Source organism: Anomaloglossus baeobatrachus, unplaced genomic scaffold, assembly GCF_048569485.1.
Source record: "Anomaloglossus baeobatrachus isolate aAnoBae1 unplaced genomic scaffold, aAnoBae1.hap1 Scaffold_4197, whole genome shotgun sequence".
Lineage (NCBI taxonomy): Eukaryota > Metazoa > Chordata > Amphibia > Anura > Aromobatidae > Anomaloglossus > Anomaloglossus baeobatrachus.
The window spans coordinates 23,855-42,330 of NW_027443532.1; the positions used below are offsets into that span (position 1 = coordinate 23,855).

The following is an 18,476-nucleotide window of genomic DNA, read 5'->3' on the forward strand; positions in this document are numbered from 1 at the left end:
CAGCAGCTGCGGCTCCATAGCTGCCATAACATCAGCCCCGGAGGTCCCTCCAGCAGCTGCAGCTCCATAGCTGCCATAACACCAGCCCCGGAGGTCCCTCCCAGCAGCTGCGGCTCCATAGCTGCCATAACATCAGCCCCGGAGGTCCCTCCCAGCAGCTGCGGCTCCAGAGCTGCCATAACACCAGCCACGGAGGTCCCTCCAGCAGCTGCGGCTCCAGAGCTGCCATAACATCAGCCCCGGAGGCCCCTTCCAGCAGCTGCGGCTCCATAGCTGCCATAACATCAGCCCCGGAAGTCCCTTCCAGCAGCTGCGGCTCCAGAGCTGCCATAACATCAGCCCCGGAGGTCCCTTCCAGCAGCTGCGGCTCCATAGCTGCCATAACACCAGCCCCGGAGGCCCCTTCCAGCAGCTGCGGCTCCATAGCTGCCATAACATCAGCCCCGGAGGTCCCTTCCAGCAGCTGCGGCTCCAGAGCTGCCATAACATCAGCCCCGGAGGTCCCTTCCAGCAGCTGCGGCTCCATAGCTGCCATAACATCAGCCCCGGAAGTCCCTTCCAGCAGCTGCGGCTCCATAGCTGCCATAACATCAGCCCCGGAGGTCCCTTCCAGCAGCTGCGGCTCCATAGCTGCCATAACACCAGCCCCGGAGGTCCCTCCCAGCAGCTGCGGCTCCAGAGCTGCCATAACATCAGCCCCGGAGGTCCCTCCAGCAGCTGCGGCTCCAGAGCTGCCATAACACCAGCCCCGGAGGTCCCTCCAGCAGCTGCGGCTCCATAGCTGCCATAACATCAGCCCCGGAGGTCCCTCCCAGCATCTGCGGCTCCATAGCTGCCATAACATCAGCCCCGGAGGCCCCTTCCAGCAGCTGCGGCTCCATAGCTGCCATAACATCAGCCCCGGAGGTCCCTCCAGCAGCTGCGGCTCCATAGCTGCCATAACATCAGCCCTGGAGGTCCCCTCCAGCAGCTGCGGCTCCAGAGCTGCCATAACACCAGCCCCGGAGGTCCCTCCAGCAGCTGCGGCTCCATAGCTGCCATAACACCAGCCCCAGAGGTCCCTCCAGCAGCTGCGGCTCCATAGCTGCCATAACATCAGCCCTGGAGGTCCCTCCAGCAGCTGCGGCTCCATAGCTGCCATAACACCAGCCCCGGAGGTCCCTCCAGCAGCTGCGGCTCCATAGCTGCCATAACACCAGCCCCGGAGGTCCCTCCCAGCAGCTGCGGCTCCATAGCTGCCATAACATCAGCCCGGAGGTCCCTTCCAGCAGCTGCGGCTCCAGAGCTGCCATAACATCAGCCCCGGAGGTCCCTCCAGCAGCTGTGGCTCCATAGCTGCCATAACACCAGCCCCGGAGGTCCCTCCCAGCAGCTGCGGCTCCAGAGCTGCCATAACACCAGCCCCAGAGGTCCCTCCAGCAGCTGCGGCTCCATAGCTGCAAATTACCACAGGTGGCGTCACGAATATATATTATCAACTTTAACATCACCGTCTCCCCCATCAATACCGCCACTTTAACTGACCCCACCAGGGCCACGGAATCGGGCCCCGCCACCGCTGACTACCCCAGACTAGTCTGGCCTGACACCGAGTCACCTAACGCCCTGGGGTGGGCAGGTCATCTTTACACAGTGACTGCACCAGCAGAATAGTGAGTGCAGCTCTGGAGTATAATACAGGAGGTAACTCAGGATCAGTAATGTAATGTAATGTATGTACACAGTGTCTGCAGCAGCAGAATAGTGAGTGCAGCTCTGGAGTATAATACAGGGGGTAACTCAGGATCAGTAATGTAATGTATGTACACAGTGTCTGCAGCAGCAGAATAGTGAGTGCAGCTCTGGAGTATAATACAGGAGGTAACTCAGGATCAGTAATGTAATGTATGTACACAGTGACTGCACCAGCAGAATAGTGAGTGCAGCTCTGGAGTATAATACAGGAGGTAACTCAGGATCAGTAATGTAATGTATGTACACAGTGACTGCACCAGCAGAATAGTGAGTGCAGCTCTGGAGTATAATACAGGAGGTAACTCAGGATCAGTAATGTATGTACACAGTGACTGCACCAGGAGAATAGTGAGTGCAGCTCTGGAGTATAATTCAGGAGGTAACTCAGGAGCAGTAATGTAATGTATGAACACAGTGACTGCACCAGCAGAATAGTGAGTGCAGCTCTGGAGAATAATACAGGAGGTAACTCAGGGTCAGTAATGTAATGTATGTACACAGTGACTGCACCAGCAGAATAGTGAGTGCAGCTCTGGAGTATAATACAGGAGGTAACTCAGGATCAGTAATGTAATGTATGTACACAGTGACTGCACCAGCAGAATAGTGAGTGCAGCTCTGGAGTATAATACAGGAGGTAACTCAGGATCAGTAATGTAATGTATGTACACAGTGACTGCACCAGCAGAATAGTGAGTGCAGCTCTGGAGTATAATACAGGAGGTAACTCAGGATCAGTAATGTAATGTATGTACACAGTGACTGCACCAGCAGAATAGTGAGTGCAGCTCTGGAGTATAATACAGGGGGTAACTCAGGATCAGTAATGTAATGTATGTACACAGTGACTGCACCAGCAGAATAGTGAGTGCAGCTCTGGAGTATAATACAGGAGGTAACTCAGGATCAGTAATGTATGTACACAGTGACTGCACCAGGAGAATAGTGAGTGCAGCTCTGCAGTATAATTCAGGAGGTAACTCAGGAGCAGTAATGTAATGTATGTACACAGTGACTGCACCAGCAGAATAGTGAGTGCAGCTCTGGAGAATAATACAGGAGGTAACTCAGGATCAGTAATGTATGTACACAGTGACTGCACCAGCAGAATAGTGACTGCAGCTCTGGAGTATAATACAGGAGGTAACTCAGGATCAGTAATGTATGTACACAGTGACTGCACCAGCAGAATAGTGAGTGCAGCTCTGGAGTATAATACAGGAGGTAACTCAGGATCAGTAATGTAATGTATGTACACAGTGACTGCACCAGCAGAATAGTGAGTGCAGCTCTGGAGTATAATACAGGACGTAACTCAGGGTCAGTAATGTAATGTATGTACACAGTGACTGCACCAGCAGAATAGTGAGTGCAGCTCTGGAGTATAATACAGGAGGTAACTCAGGATCAGTAATGTAATGTATGTACACAGTGACTGCACCAGCAGAATAGTGAGTGCAGCTCTGGAGTATAATACAGGATCAGTAATGTAATGTATGTACACAGTGACTACACCAGCAGAATAGTGAGTGCAGCTCTGGAGTATAATACAGGAGGTAACTCAGGAGCAGTAATGTAATGTATGTACACAGTGACTGCACCAGCAGAATAGTGAGTGCAGCTCTGGAGTGGTTGCAGGTTCTTCAATGGATCATGGCTGTTCATTAGACACAATATGGAGTGATGGTGAATCTGATGAGAGTATTATTGTATGGATGGTGGGGGTTGTATCACCTCCGCTCCCTGTTTTATAGAACGCTGTGTGGAAGCCTTGGTTATCACAGAGGAGGCTGGAGACAATCGGCAGAGCTGCGGCTTTATTGACTGCTTCTGGCATTGAGCGATGGCCACTGACATTCTCCGTTCTCATGTAGGAGAAGCTTAATATAAGCAGTAAACGTCCCATCAGAAGTGAGGTGTGCGGGGCAGACGCCGCCATCCCGAGGGGCAGACACCCCCCCAGCCCCAGGGACAGACACCCCCCCAGCCCCAGGGACAGACACCCCCCCAGCCCCAGGGACAGACCCCCCCCCCAGCCCCAGGGGCAGACGCCCCCATCCCGGAGGTGCAGACGCCCCCATCCCGGAGGTGCAGACGCCCCCATCCCGGAGGTGCAGACGCCCCCATCCCGGAGGTGCAGACGCCCCCATCCCGGAGGTGCAGACGCCCCCATCCCGGAGGTGCAGACCGCCCCCATCCCGGAGGTGCAGACCGCCCCCATCCCGGAGGTGCAGACCGCCCCCATCCCGGAGGTGCAGACCGCCCCCATCCCGGAGGTGCAGACCGCCCCCATCCCGGAGGTGCAGACGCCCCCAGCCCCAGGTGCAGACGCCCCCAGCCCGCGCTGTGGATTGCACTCCCCTCAGCGTTAATCCTGGACCGCGCTCTTCAGGCACCAGCTGTAACCGTTCTGGAAGAGGCGCGTCCAGGGGGACGTGTCCAGGGTGGTCCGCCAGTCCTCCGGCATCCAGGGCCACTGCCACTTCAGGAAGCAGCGCTCAGGGTGCGGCATCATGGCCAGGTGGCGTCCGTCCTCAGAGCACAGGCCGGCGATCCCCAGCGGGGAGCCGTTGGGATTCATGGGGTACTCCTCCGTGGGGACATTGTGGTCGTTCACATAGCGCAGAGGGGCCAAGTGACGGGAGGTGACATGGTCGCGAACCTTCTCAGACCGGAATCTCATGAGACCTGGAAAATGGTGAACGGTCAAACTGCAGGACAAACCGGGCGACAACCATAACGACTGACCAAAGAGACGCCTACCTTCTCCGTGAGCCACCCAGACCCCAAACGACGACCCCTCCATCCCCTGCAGCAGGACACAAGGACTCTCCTCAATCCGGACAGTCACAAAGCGAGACTCAAACCTTCCCGACAGGTTGTGGCTGAGCAGGACCCCCTGTGTGGGACGTTCCCCTGCCAGAAGAACGAGAGGTGAGAGGAGAAGAGACACAGAGTGTACAAACTCCCAACACCGGGAGCGCGGGTCACTCACCTGCACCAACCGGACCCTCAGCTCCAACCCAACCCAGGAGCGCCACCAACTGGCAGCCATTACAGATTCCCAGACTGAAGGCGTCAGCACGACCGCGGAAAGTATCAAACTGCTCCCGGACACCAGGGTTATACAAGACAGACGCCGCCCACCCTACAAGAAAGGAAAAACCGCCAAATCATACACAATACAGGAGTATAACTATTATAATACTGCCCCTATGTACAAGAATATAACTACTATAATACTGCCCCCTGTGTACAAGAATATAACTACTATAATACTGCCCCCTATGTACAAGAATATAACTACTATAATACTGCCCCTATGTACAAGAATATAACTATTATAATACTGCCCCTATATACAAGAATATAACTACTATAATACTGCTCCTATGTACAAGAATATAACTACTATAATACTGCCCCCTGTGTACAAGAATATAACGGCTATAATACTGCCCCCTATATACAAGAATATAACTACTATAATACTGCCCCTATGTACAAGAATATAACTACTATAATACTGCCCCCTATATACAAGAATATAACTACTATAATACTGCCCCTATATACAAGAATATAACTACTAAAATACTGCCCCTATGTACAAGAATATAACTACTATAATACTGCCACCTATATACAAGAATATAACTACTATAATACTGCCCCCTACGTACAAGAATATAACTACTATAATACTGCTCCCTATGTACAAGAATATATCTACTATAATACTGCTCCTATGTACAAGAATATAACTACTATAATACTGCTCTTATGTACAAGAATATAACTACTATAATACTGCCCCTATGTACAAGAATATAACTACTATAATACTGCCCCTATATACAAGAATATAACTACTATAATACTGCCCCTATGCACAAGAATATAACTACTATAATACTGCCCCTATGTACAAGAATATAACTACTATAATACTGCCTCTATATACAAGAATATAACTACTATAATACTGCCCCCTATGTACAAGAATATAACTACTATAATACTGCTCCTATATACAAGAATATAACTACTATAATACTGCCCCTATGTATAAGAATATAACTACTATAATACTGCCCCCTATGTACAAGAATATAACTACTATAATACTGCTCCTATATACAAGAATATAACTACTATAATACTGCCCCCTATATACAAGAATATAACTACTATAATACTGCTCCTATGTACAAGAATATAACTACTATAATACTGCCCCTATGTACAAGAATATAACTACTATAATACTGCCCTCTATGTACAAGAATATAACTACTATAATACTGCTCCTATGTACAAGAATATAACTACTATAATACTGCCCCCTATATACAAGAATATAACTACTATAATACTGCCCCTATATACAAGAATATAACTACTATAATACTGCCCCTATATACAAGAATATAACTACTATAATACTGCCCCCTATGTACAAGAATATAACTACTATAATACTGCTCCTATATACAAGAATATAACTACTATAATACTGCTCCTATATACAAGAATATAACTACTATAATACTGCCCCCTATGTACAAGAATATAACTACTATAATACTGCCCCTATATACAAGAATATAACTACTATAATACTGCTCCCTATGTACAAGAATATAACTACTATAATACTGCCCCTATGTACAAGAATATAACTACTATAATACTGCCCCCTATATACAAGAATATAACTACTATAATACTGCCCCTATATACAAGAATATAACTACTATAATACTGCTCCTATATACAAGAATATAACTACTATAATACTGCCCCCTATGTACAAGAATATAACTACTATAATACTGCTCCCTATGTACAAGAATATAACTACTATAATACTGCCCCTATATACAAGAATATAACTACTATAATACTGCTCCTATATACAAGAATATAACTACTATAATACTGCCTCTATGTACAAGAATATATCTGCTATAATACTGCTCCTATATACAAGAATATAACTACTATAATACTGCCCCTATGTACAAGAATATATCTGCTATAATACTGCCCCCTATGTACAAGAATATCACTACTATAATACTGCCCCCTATGTACAAGAATATAACTACTATAATACTGCCCCTATGTACAAGAATATATCTGCTATAATACTGCCCCCTATGTACAAGAATATAACTACTATAATACTGCCCCTATGTACAAGAATATATCTGCTATAATACTGCCCCCTATGTACAAGAATATAACTACTATAATACTGCCCCCTATGTACAAGAATATAACTACTATAATACTGCCCCCTATGTACAAGAACATAACTACTATAATACTGCCCCTATGTACAAGAATATAACTATTATAATACTGCCCCCTATGTACAAGAATATAACTACTGTAATACTGCCCCTATGTACAAGAATATAACTATTATAATACTGCCCCCTATGTACAAGAATATAACTACTATAATACTGCTCCTATGTACAAGAATATAACTATTATAATACTGCCCCTATGTACAAGAATATAACTACTATAATACTGCCCCTATGTACAAGAATATAACTACTATAATACTGCCCCTATGTACAAGAATATATCTACTATAATACTGCCCCTATGTACAAGAATATAACTACTATAATACTGCTCCTATGTACAAGAATATATCTACTATAATACTGCCCCCTATATACAAGAATATAACTACTATAATACTGCCCCTATATACAAGAATATAACTACTATAATACTGCCCCTATGTACAAGAATATAACTACTATAATACTGTCCCTATGTACAAGAATATATCTACTATAATACTGCCCCCTATGTACAAGAATATAACTACTATAATACTGCCCCTATATACAAGAATATAACTACTATAATACTGCCCCTATGTACAAGAATATAACTACTATAATACTGTCCCTATGTACAAGAATATATCTACTATAATACTGCCCCCTATGTACAAGAATATAACTACTATAATACTGCCCCTATATACAAGAATATAACTACTATAATACTGCCCCTATGTACAAGAATATAACTACTATAATACTGTCCCTATGTACAAGAATATATCTACTATAATACTGCCCCCTATGTACAAGAATATAACTACTATAATACTGCCCCTATATACAAGAATATAACTACTATAATACTGCCCCTATGTACAAGAATATAACTACTATAATACTGCCCCCTATATACAAGAATATAACTACTATAATACTGCCCCTATATACAAGAATATAACTACTATAATACTGCCCCTATGTACAAGAATATAACTACTATAATACTGTCCCTATGTACAAGAATATATCTACTATAATACTGCCCCCTATGTACAAGAATATAACTACTATAATACTGCCTCTATATACAGGAATATAACTACTATAATACTGCCTTTATACGCAATATGAGCTCTGGTCTATAGGGGGCAGTATTGTACCATGCAGGTTTTTACGTCCCGTTGGTCACTTGCCTTTTGCAGACCCTAGAACATCTGCGTAGCTGAAACCTCCAACAAATATCAGACCCCTAAAAATCTCCAGAGTTGTTCCTCCGGACAGTAGATCTTCCATGGTGACGTCCCAGACCTGAGGAGAAGGAGAGTCTGATGGGATTAGTTGTACTCGGCCCGTCCTTATATTCCATCTCCATTATTGGAGCCATAACAGTACAGAGGAGAGGACGAGGAGTAAGGTCCCGAGAGTCAGCAGAGAGGACGAGGAGTAAGATTCTGAGAGTCAGTGTAGGGGAAGAGGAGTAAGATCCTGAGAGTCAGCGGAGAGGACGAGGAGTAAGATCCTGAGAGTCAGCAGAGAGGACGAGGAGTAAGATCCTGAGAGTCAGTGTAGGGGAAGAGGAGTAAGATCCTGAGAGTCAGCGGAGAGGACGAGGAGTAAGATCCTGAGAGTCAGCAGAGGAGACAAGGAGTAAGATCCTGAGAGTCAGCAGAGAGAACGAGGAGTAAGATCCTGAGAGTCAGCAGAGAGGACGAGGAGTAAGAGCCTGAGAGTCAGCAGAGAGGACGAGGAGTAAGATCCTGAGAGTCAGCAGAGAGAACGAGGAGTAAGATCCTGACAGTCAGCAGAGAGGACGAGGAGTAAGAGCCTGAGAGTCAGCGGAGAGGACGAGGAGTAAGATCCTGAGAGTCAGCAGAGGAGACAAGGAGTAAGATCCTGAGAGTCAGCAGAGGGAACGAGGAGTAAGAGCCTGAGAGTCAGCAGAGAGGACGAGGAGTAAGATCCTGACAGTCAGCAGAGAGGACGAGGAGTAAGATCCTGAGAGTCAGCAGAGAGGACGAGGAGTAAGAGCCTGAGAGTCAGCAGAGAGGACGAGGAGTAAGATCCTGAGAGTCAGCAGAGAGGACGAGGAGTAAGAGCCTGAGAGTCAGCAGAGGAGACAAGGAGTAAGATCCTGAGAGTATGCGGAGAGGACGAGGAGTAAGATCCTGAGAGTCAGCAGAGAGGACGAGGAGTAAGATCCTGAGAGTCAGCAGAGAGGAAGAGGAGTAAGATCCTGAGAGTCAGCGGAGAGGACGAGGAGTAAGATCCTGAGAGTCAGCGGAGAGGACGAGGAGTAAGATCCTGAGAGTCAGCGGAGAGGACGAGGAGTAAGATCCTGACAGTCAGTGTAGGGGAAGAGGAGTAAGATCCTGAGAGTCAGTGGAGAGGACGAGGAGTAAGATCCTGACAGTCAGTGTAGGGGAAGAGGAGTAAGATCCTGAGAGTCAGCAGAGAGGACGAGGAGTAAGATCCTGACAGTCAGTGTAGGGGAAGAAGAGTAAGATCCTGAGAGTCAGCGGAGAGGACGAGGAGTAAGATCCTGAGAGTCAGCGGAGAGGACGAGGAGTAAGATCCTGAGAGTCAGCGGAGAGGACGAGGAGTAAAATCCTGAGAGTCAGCAGAGAGGACGAGGAGTAAGATCCTGACAGTCAGTGTAGGGGAAGAAGAGTAAGATCCTGACAGTCAGCGGAGAGGACGAGGAGTAAGATCCTGACAGTCAGTGTAGGGGAAGAGGAGTAAGATCCTGAGAGTCAGCGGAGAGGACGAGGAGTAAGATCCTGAGAGTCAGCGGAGAGGACGAGGCGTAAGATCCTGAGAGTCAGCGGAGAGGACGAGGCGTAAGATCCTGAGAGTCAGCGGAGAGGACGAGGAGTAAGATCCTGAGAGTCAGCGGAGAGGACGAGGAGCAAGATCCTGAGAGTCAGCGGAGAGGAAGAGGAGCAAGATCCTGAGAGTCAGCAGAGAGGACGAGGAGTAAGATCCTGAGAGTCAGCAGAGAGGACGAGGAGTGAGTCAGCAGGAGGCAGCGGATGTCTTACTGCAGCTTTAGCTGTGACTGGAGCGATGCTTTAGGACATATAACACTACGGCCGGACAGTACAATGATGTTACCTCAAACCCGGCCATCAGCAGCGCAGCCGCCATCTCTCTGTCGCCATTACTGCCCTCCTCACGTACCACCGCGACACGCGGCTGGCCGGAGCCTGCGAGGAGGATACAAGCGTCCATTTATACAATCGCCCCACATCCTCCCTGTATAACCACCACCATCCATCACTACTGCACCTGTCAGAGATGGCTTTTCTGATGGGTCGAATGTCAGCTGGTAGTTTGGCCCCTCCCTCTTACGGAGCCCCGCCTCCTCCTGGGTCACGTAGTTGGGATTGGCCTGTAAACGCTCCAACTGGAAACTTGTCTCCTCCCACAGCGCCCGCAGCGTCCCCACGTCATCGCACACGACCTCCTCCCCATTCACACGGATTCTGACCTAGGGATTAAGGAAAAAAAAAATGTCTCCTTTAAGAGGAGGGCCTTAAAGGGGGAATGCAAACTATCGCAATAATATAAAATCAGCAGCACAGAAGACGGATGCTTCCACTGTGTCAACACCGAAATCTCCACTGGACGTCCTGTACCTTTAATAAATTCAGGGTTCACGACCCTTTAAATAAAGGGATTGTTACCCATGATGGGACTTACCGTAGAGCCTGGGCCCCTTCCCTGGGTCCGGCCTAGTTTCACGCACTGCAGGCTCGCTGCTTGGTACCGCTGTATAACCCGCTCATGTGACGCCTCCGAGACTTCCAGAACAATCCCCAGCTCCTCGGAGAAGAGCAGATCCAGAGCTGAGGAGGAGGAAGGAGACATGAAGATGCCCAGATGCCGACCCTTCTCCGAGGAATCGGTGGAGACACTCACCGCTGACATCCGGGGCGGAGAAGTCCACATCTAGGCCACAGTTCCCAGCAAACGCCATCTCCAGGAGGCAAGTAACGAGGCCACCATCACTCACATCGTGCCCCGCGCTCAGTGCACGCTCTACGGAAGCGAGGAGACAAGGAAGGGTTAAAATAAAGTGCAGAGGATGGAACAACGGAGAAGACACTGAGACCGGCACAGCCGCTCGTCACCAGACATCCTGCAGGCTCTGCGTCGGGTCACGTTCAGCTGCCGTGCATTGTGGGAAACGTAGTGTGCAGTGTGGGCTGCCAGCGCCCAGGACAAAAGGAAGCCTATCGCGCTCCTCCAACCCATGAGATATAAAGCGTCAAAGATTAACCTATACATTGTTATAAATTATTAGTATGTTAATCTTTCTCGTTTTCTAACAGTAGCCCAAAACCTAACCCTATCCCTAAAGCTAAAACTACACCTCAATCAAGCCCTAACCCTGTCCCTAAAGCTCACACTATCCCTCAATCCAGCCCTAACCCTGTCCCTAAAGCTCACACTATCCCTCAATCCAGCCCTAACTCTGTCCCTAAAGCTCACACGATCCCTCAATCCAGCCCTAACTCTGTCCCTAAAGCTCACACTATCCCTCAATCCAGCCCTAACTCTGTCCCTAAAGCTCACACTATCCCTCAATTCAGCCCTAACCCTGTCCCTAAAGCTCACACTATCCCTCAATCCAGCCCTAACCCTGTCCCTAAAGCTCACACTATCCCTCAATCCAGCCCTAACCCTGTCCCTAAAGCTCACACTATCCCTCAATCCAGCCCTAACCCTGTCCCTAAAGCTCACACTATCCCTCAATCCAGCCCTAACTCTGTCCCTAAAGCTCACACTATCCCTCAATCCAGCCCTAACCCTGTCCCTAAAGCTCACACTATCCAGCCCTAACCCTGTCCCTAAAGCTCTATGTCACACACCACCGGGGGGGTCACTCAGAAATCCCCCGCGCTGGCTACCAGTACGTCACAATCGGGGGGTAACAAGTGGGGGTCACCCCTCCTTTATACCTCCCGACCGACAGACAGAGCACGTGACGCGCTCTCTAGCGCCCCTCTTATAGTCAGGCCAATTATGGAATTGCCCGACAATAAGCAAGGAGGCCGCTATACTACTTATGCCGATTATTGAAGGGTCCCCGGTGAGAGTAAGGTATATATTCCCCCGACCTCCGCGGGCGGAATATATAAAATCTCCCCGAATCTCACTGGCCTCCCCACAATAATCCTTGGCACAATTCGCTGCCACCAACCGATTTACGGTAACTATTAGCCGAACACACAGACGTGGGATTCAAGATCGAGATAACAGAACAGCCCAAGATTAATTATATAATTTAATCAGCCTAAAGCACACTAGAAACTACAATATATACAATAGGGAATCTACAGAATATACATATGTCAGAGTACAGTTACAGATAAAGCATGGTTTACAAACAGGCATACACAGTTCAATCAGTTACCTTGTGCGTCTGGCCACAGGGGGGCGCTGTAGACCAGGTTTCTAGGAACTCCCACAGATGTTTCCTACACGTGACCCCCAGCGAAAGAACCTTGGAAAATGGCCGAAGTAGGGTTATCAACCTGGGCAGATCCAGGTCCCCTCCTACCTTAGTGACCTCACAGGGAGCACTGCTCCACCCCTGGCTGGAGTTATGGACAATATCCCAACATGGAATATGGGCCATAACTTTGCCTGGGAGCGTCGTAGGCGGACGCCAATGCTCTCATTGTGACAGTTATGAATTTAGCTACAGAACGAGGGGACTCATGACCTGTCTGCCAGTTCCCCATTGGCTGATATCACGCCTGGGGCATTTCCCAATGTCCTGCTCCCATAAAAAGGGTGTGCCGGCATCGTCCACATGCGGAGACACCATTTTTATGGTTGCCATATTTATCGGAAATATGGCTTGCGAGATATGAACCATTTTTTACTGGAGTCGTTCTGTCTGCTAGTTCCATAGCCTTGCTAATGAGATACAACTCTTGTTACAGGGTGACGGCAGGGAGTCATCCTGTGTCCATTGTTCCCACACCACCTCATCTCCATATCACAGGACATGGCCATGGAGGTGTAAGTGGAACACTGAGAACAAGAAGGGAGGGGGCACTGCCAGGGAGTGATGAGGGACTATGACTGGAGTCATAATTCATCTTCATATCCCGGGATTTGCCTCACACTATCCATCAATCCAGCCCTAACTCTGTCCCTAAAGCTCACACTATCCCTCAATCCAGCCCTAACCCTGTCCCTAAAGCTCACACTATCCCTCAATCCAGCCCTAACCCTGTCCCTAAAGATCACACTATCCCTCAATCCAGAGCTAGCCCTATCCCTAAAGCTCACACTATCCCTCAATCCAGAGCTAGCCCTATCCTTAAAGCTCACACTATCCCTCAATCCAGCCCTAACTGTCCCTAAAGCTAAAACTATCCCTCAATCCAGAGCTAGCCCTATCCCTAAAGCTCACACTAACCCTAAATCCAGCCCTAACTCTGTCCCTAAAGCTAACACTATCCCTCAACCCAGCCCTAACCCTGTCCCTAAAGCTCACACTATCCCTCAATCCAGCCCTAACCCTGTCCCTAAAGCTAAAACTATCCCTCAATCCAGAGCTAGCCCTATCCCTAAAGCTCACACTAACCCCAAATCCAGCCCTAACCCTGTCTCTAAAGCTCACACTATCCCTCAATCCAGAGCTAGCCCTATCCCTAAAGCTCACACTATCCATAACTCCAGCCCTAACCCTGTCCCTAAAGCTCACACTATCCCTCAATCCAGAGCTAGCCCTATCCCTAAAGCTCACACTAACCCTAAATCTAGCCCTAACCCTATCCCTAAACCTAAACCTCACACTATCCATAACTGCAGCCCTAGTCCTAAAGCTCACACTACCCCTCAATCCAGCCCTAACCCTGTCACTAAAGCTCACACTACCCCTCAATCCAGCCCTAACCCTGTCCCTAAAGCTCACACTATCCCTCAATCCAGCCCTAACTCGGTCCCTAAAGCTCACACTACCCCTCAATCCAGCCCTAACTCGGTCCCTAAAGCTCACACTATCCCTCAATCCAGCCCTAACCCTGTCCCTAAAGCTCACATTAACCCTCAATCAAGCCCTAACAACTATCCCTAAAGCTCACACTATCCATAACTCCAGCCCTAGCCCTAAACCTCACACTATCCATAACTCCAGCCAAAACCCTATTGCTAAAGCTCTCCCTATCCCTCCATCCAGCCCTAAAGCTCTTATTATCCCTAAAATCCAGCCCTAACCCTATCCGTAAAGCTCACACGATCCATAACTCCAGTCCTAAGCCTATCCCTAATGCTCACACCAACCCTAAATCCAGCCCTAGCCCTAAAGCTCTTACTATCCGTAACTCCTGCCCTAGTCCTTAGGCTTAGCAACAGTTTGTATATAATTACTTATAAGAGGAGTGGCAAGGAGCTTTCAGAGAGCGCAGTGCAGGTCTTGTTATCTACGTAACTGCCTATGCAGAGTGCAGCAGTCCTGATGAGTTTGTCTTTAGCTTTTGAGCTTCACACAAACAGCAACCTAGAAGACAAAGTGACCTAGAAGACAAAGCGACCTAAAAGACAAAGCGACCTAAAAGACAAAGCGACCTAAAAGACAAAGCGACCTAAAAGACAAAGCGACCTAAAAGACAAAGCGACCTAAAAGACAAAGCGACCTAAAAGACAAAGCGACCTAAAAGACAAAGCGACCTAAAAGACAAAGCCACCTAAAAGACAAAGCCACCTAAAAGACAAAGCCACCTAAAAGACAAAGCCACCTAAAAGACAAAGCCACCTAAAAGACAAAGCCACCTAAAAGACAAAGCCACCTAAAAGACAAAGCCACCTAAAAGACAAAGCCACCTAAAAGACAAAGCCACCTAAAAGACAAAGCCACCTAAAAGACAAAGCCACCTAAAAGACAAAGCCACCTAAAAGACAAAGCCACCTAAAAGACAAAGCCACCTAAAAGACAAAGCCACCTAAAAGACAAAGCCACCTAAAAGACAAAGCCACCTAAAAGACAAAGCCACCTAAAAGACAAAGCCACCTAAAAGACAAAGCCACCTAAAAGACAAAGCCACCTAAAAGACAAAGCCACCTAAAAGACAAAGCCACCTAAAAGACAAAGCGACCTAAAAGACAAAGCGACCTAAAAGACAAAGCGACCTAAAAGACAAAGCGACCTAAAAGACAAAGCGACCTAAAAGACAAAGCGACCTAAAAGACAAAGCGACCTAAAAGACAAAGCGACCTAAAAGACAAAGCGACCTAAAAGACAAAGCGACCTAGAAGTCACTTCATTGTACTGCGCTTTCATACCTTGGTTGCTGCCTATGTAACCGATGATGAACTCATCTGGACTCCTGCGCTCTGCATCCGGAGATCTGGTACCAACCTCTGGCTGCTCTAATTATCTACTTTGCCAAGTAGCTACTCACTGTACCCCTCCAAAAAGCACTGGGGGTAGGAGAGGGGAGGGGGGAAATTTTGCTCTGCTGTAAAATGTGGTGCCCCTGTACTATCTCCAACACTGCACCATTAAAACCAACCTGAGAGCCGACAGCAAATCAGCAGAATGGAGAGCGCAGCTCTGGGTGAAACTCATGATTGTCTCACCTTTGATGAGTTCTTGTGTGACCTTGAAGCAGGAGACCAGGGTTTGGGGGTCGTCCATATCAGGTGGGTGCTGTCCTAGCTGTAAATAGCACTGAGCCAAGGCGCTGCCCCCCAGTCGATGCTTCCCGGGATTGATGGGGACGTAGAGGAGGACTCCTGAGGTGCAGACAGAGACCAGAATTGTTACAAGTCCTCCACTCTATGCAGCCCCATGACGCCGGACCCTCGGGGGCACTTACCCTTCTGCCCGGGGTTTTTCAGGTCTGGAGTAACAGTGGCAGAGATATCGGGGCACACGGCGTACACAGAGATGACCAAAGACCCTGGAGAGCATAGACAGAATGAGACCCGGATGATGGAGACAGGACCCTCGAGGGGACACAGGACCACTGGTCACCTGGAGCCTTCACAGTTTCTGCTCCCACTCTGGCAGCCATGCTGAGCGAGTCCTTTCCTCCATCCACAGCGATCCCGACCTGCGCCATGACATCACACATGGCCACACACGCATCGTACAGCGCGGCACCTTCTCCCGGGAGTTTGGCCGCCCACATCCAGTTACCGCTGCACTTCACGTCCTGCAAAAATAATGAGATGAGCGACTGTCCAGAGAGGCAATGGGCTCTACTCATAACCCAATAGGCTGGGCAAGCAGCCAATACCTCCGGGGTCAACGCCAAGGATCCCCTTCAACGGAGCCACATGGTGGACCTCCACACAAAGTGCTCTACATCCTACTCCGATGACACCACTAGTGGAGCTCACGAGAAAATTACCTTTAGGTCAGTTACTAAAGCAAACACTAGGTTTGTAAGAGCCTCGCCCACTGCCATGCGCGCCCCTGCCGAAGGGTCCAGAAGGCCTTTAATTGGCTGCTCCCCGATTGCTGTGGCGCCACCTACAGTATCCGTGTAGGACAACGAGATGACAGCTACATCCGCTAGGGGAGTGTGAAGTGGCCCCACACATTGCTGCTGGGCTACGAGACCGGTGACCGAGCGATCCACCTGCAGATAGAGGGACGTTTCCAGGTCAATGTGGATAGATATGAAGTCACCGAAGTCACCACAGGTCCCAGTACAGATATGTAATCCACCTTATTGGTCAGGTATCGTTTGCTGGCAACAGATGGCAGCTTCAGGACACGCTCCAGGGCATGGCGGACGCTCAGGTTTTCAGGGAGGGTCAATGGTAAGAGTTTGGGGGAAGCCCGACTCAAGGCAAACTCCTATAGAAAAGAAGAAATACAAGAGGTCAGAGATGCACAAATCGCCATGTCTGAAGGATCTGGACAGACATGAGGAACTCTACCTTCCGAGGCATCTTCCCAAGGACCCACTCCAGCTCCAGGTCCACCGGGACACCATTACGATCACTGCGATCGGGAACAGGATCATTCTCATTCCCATTCACTAAGACAATCTATACAGAAGAAACAAGAATGGAAGATCTCATCCATGGTGACCTCAAGATGAAGGAATCGGGAGCCTCGCACATGAGGATGAATCGGGTCTAGTATAGTTAAGATGGATATTATCTGACTCTGCAGACAACAGAGATCCATCCATGACCCAAGACTGTAGGTTCTCACCCGGCCATCTCCTGTGATTCTACCCACAAAGTCCACCGGAGACCGCTCTCTACGACACACGGACTGCAGAAACGCGGCATCTTCTGGACGGATGAGCAAAGCGTTAGATTCCTGGTACTCGGCCCCCCAGATCTCCAGGACGCTCAGAGTGGGGTCTCCTAACTGGAGAAGACAAGAAGACAGATGATGATAGGGAAAAGTTAGAGATCCAGGAGGTCCCAAATTCAGAAGGCCCACAGGTCTCCTACCTGGAAGTTCTTTGTATAGATGACGGCCCCTTTCGGCTCACTCAGCTCCTTCAGGACATTTCCTACATGGAGGAGATGTGTACGAGTCAAGAGAGGTGAAACCAGGGAAGGATCCATAGGGGCAGAAGTGACAAAGCGGTCAGCCATTTCTCACCGTTCCCACCGGCCCCCTGGTCATGAATGCTACAGATCGGATTCTGCTTGCCTCGCTCCACACAGGCGCGGACAGTTCTGTTCATCTTCTGCTCCATCTCTGCGTCACCTCGCTGTACTGCCCCAAAGTCCAGTTCACTGGCGTTGTCCCCCTGAACCTGTGCACCCCCCCGAGAACTGAATAACGATCTGATACAATGCCTATAATGTGTATCTTTTAGAATCACTGCTCACTTGAATGGAAGACGCAGCACCACCGCCCACCCCGATCCTATAGACAGGACCCCCGATCTTCACAACGTGCATCCCTGAGGGGCAGAAATGTGCCGTTAGGAGGAGAGGAATTGAGGTCTACACATCGACCAACCCGAAACACATGGTGTCTCCAGGAGGGACGTCCATTCGTAGAGCTTTACCTGGTTCCGGAGCCTCTTTAGTGTGATGAACGTCCTCCATAGAACCAATACCTCCACTGAACATGATCGGCTTCACCCATTCTCTTCTCTCCCCGGAGGGCAGGCGGTGGCCAAAAGAGCGAGCAAATCCTGTTACCATAATGAGTGGACCATAATCAATGGGGAGTCGTACACAATAGTCATAAGCAGCCAAGATTGGATGACCTATCCCAATGGTGGAAAGTCATCGAAACTTGGAGTGGATGGCCTCACCTGCCAGCACCGGCTCTCCAAACTTATTGCCGTAGTCTGAGGCTCCATTACTGGCTTCGATGGCCACCTCCAGAGGCCGGGCAAACTGGACTGGATATTGATATGAGGCGTCCTCCCACGGCAGAGAGTATCCTGCAGGCAGACGAACACAGACGTACTGGACAGAAGGATC

The 18,476-nt window shown here is 48.8% G+C and overlaps 1 protein-coding gene across 1 annotated transcript; it reads right to left on the reverse strand.

Moving 5' to 3' along the window:
• Nucleotides 1–4,034: 4,034 nt before the first annotated feature.
• PFAS (phosphoribosylformylglycinamidine synthase) lies at nt 4,035–18,470 on the reverse strand. The gene is made up of 20 exons (XM_075332658.1): nt 18,305–18,470; nt 18,053–18,181; nt 17,871–17,944; nt 17,638–17,794; nt 17,484–17,545; nt 17,236–17,397; nt 16,956–17,066; nt 16,741–16,872; nt 16,421–16,651; nt 16,042–16,222; nt 15,884–15,967; nt 15,645–15,800; nt 10,968–11,087; nt 10,749–10,894; nt 10,335–10,536; nt 10,161–10,252; nt 8,243–8,357; nt 4,730–4,882; nt 4,498–4,650; nt 4,035–4,422 (listed from the first exon to the last, which is right to left on the reverse strand). Exons 2-20 carry the CDS (start codon nt 18,114–18,116, stop codon nt 4,103–4,105), a joined length of 2,715 nt encoding a protein of 904 aa, XP_075188773.1. The 5' UTR covers nt 18,117–18,181; nt 18,305–18,470; the 3' UTR covers nt 4,035–4,102.
• Between the last annotated feature and the right edge of the window lie 6 nt (nt 18,471–18,476).

Bases quoted from the DNA above. Each gene is read 5' to 3' on its own strand.
- PFAS (XM_075332658.1), bottom strand. From the start codon at position 18,116: ATGTTCAGTGGAGGTATTGGTTCTATGGAGGACGTTCATCACACTAAA. The intron at 17,945-18,052 runs GTAAAGCTCTAC...TCTGCCCCTCAG, and splicing joins TAAAGAGGCTCCGGAACCAG to GGATGCACGTTGTGAAGATC. The intron at 15,801-15,883 runs GTAAGTGCCCCC...TCTGCACCTCAG, and splicing joins GAAAAACCCCGGGCAGAAGG to GAGTCCTCCTCTACGTCCCC.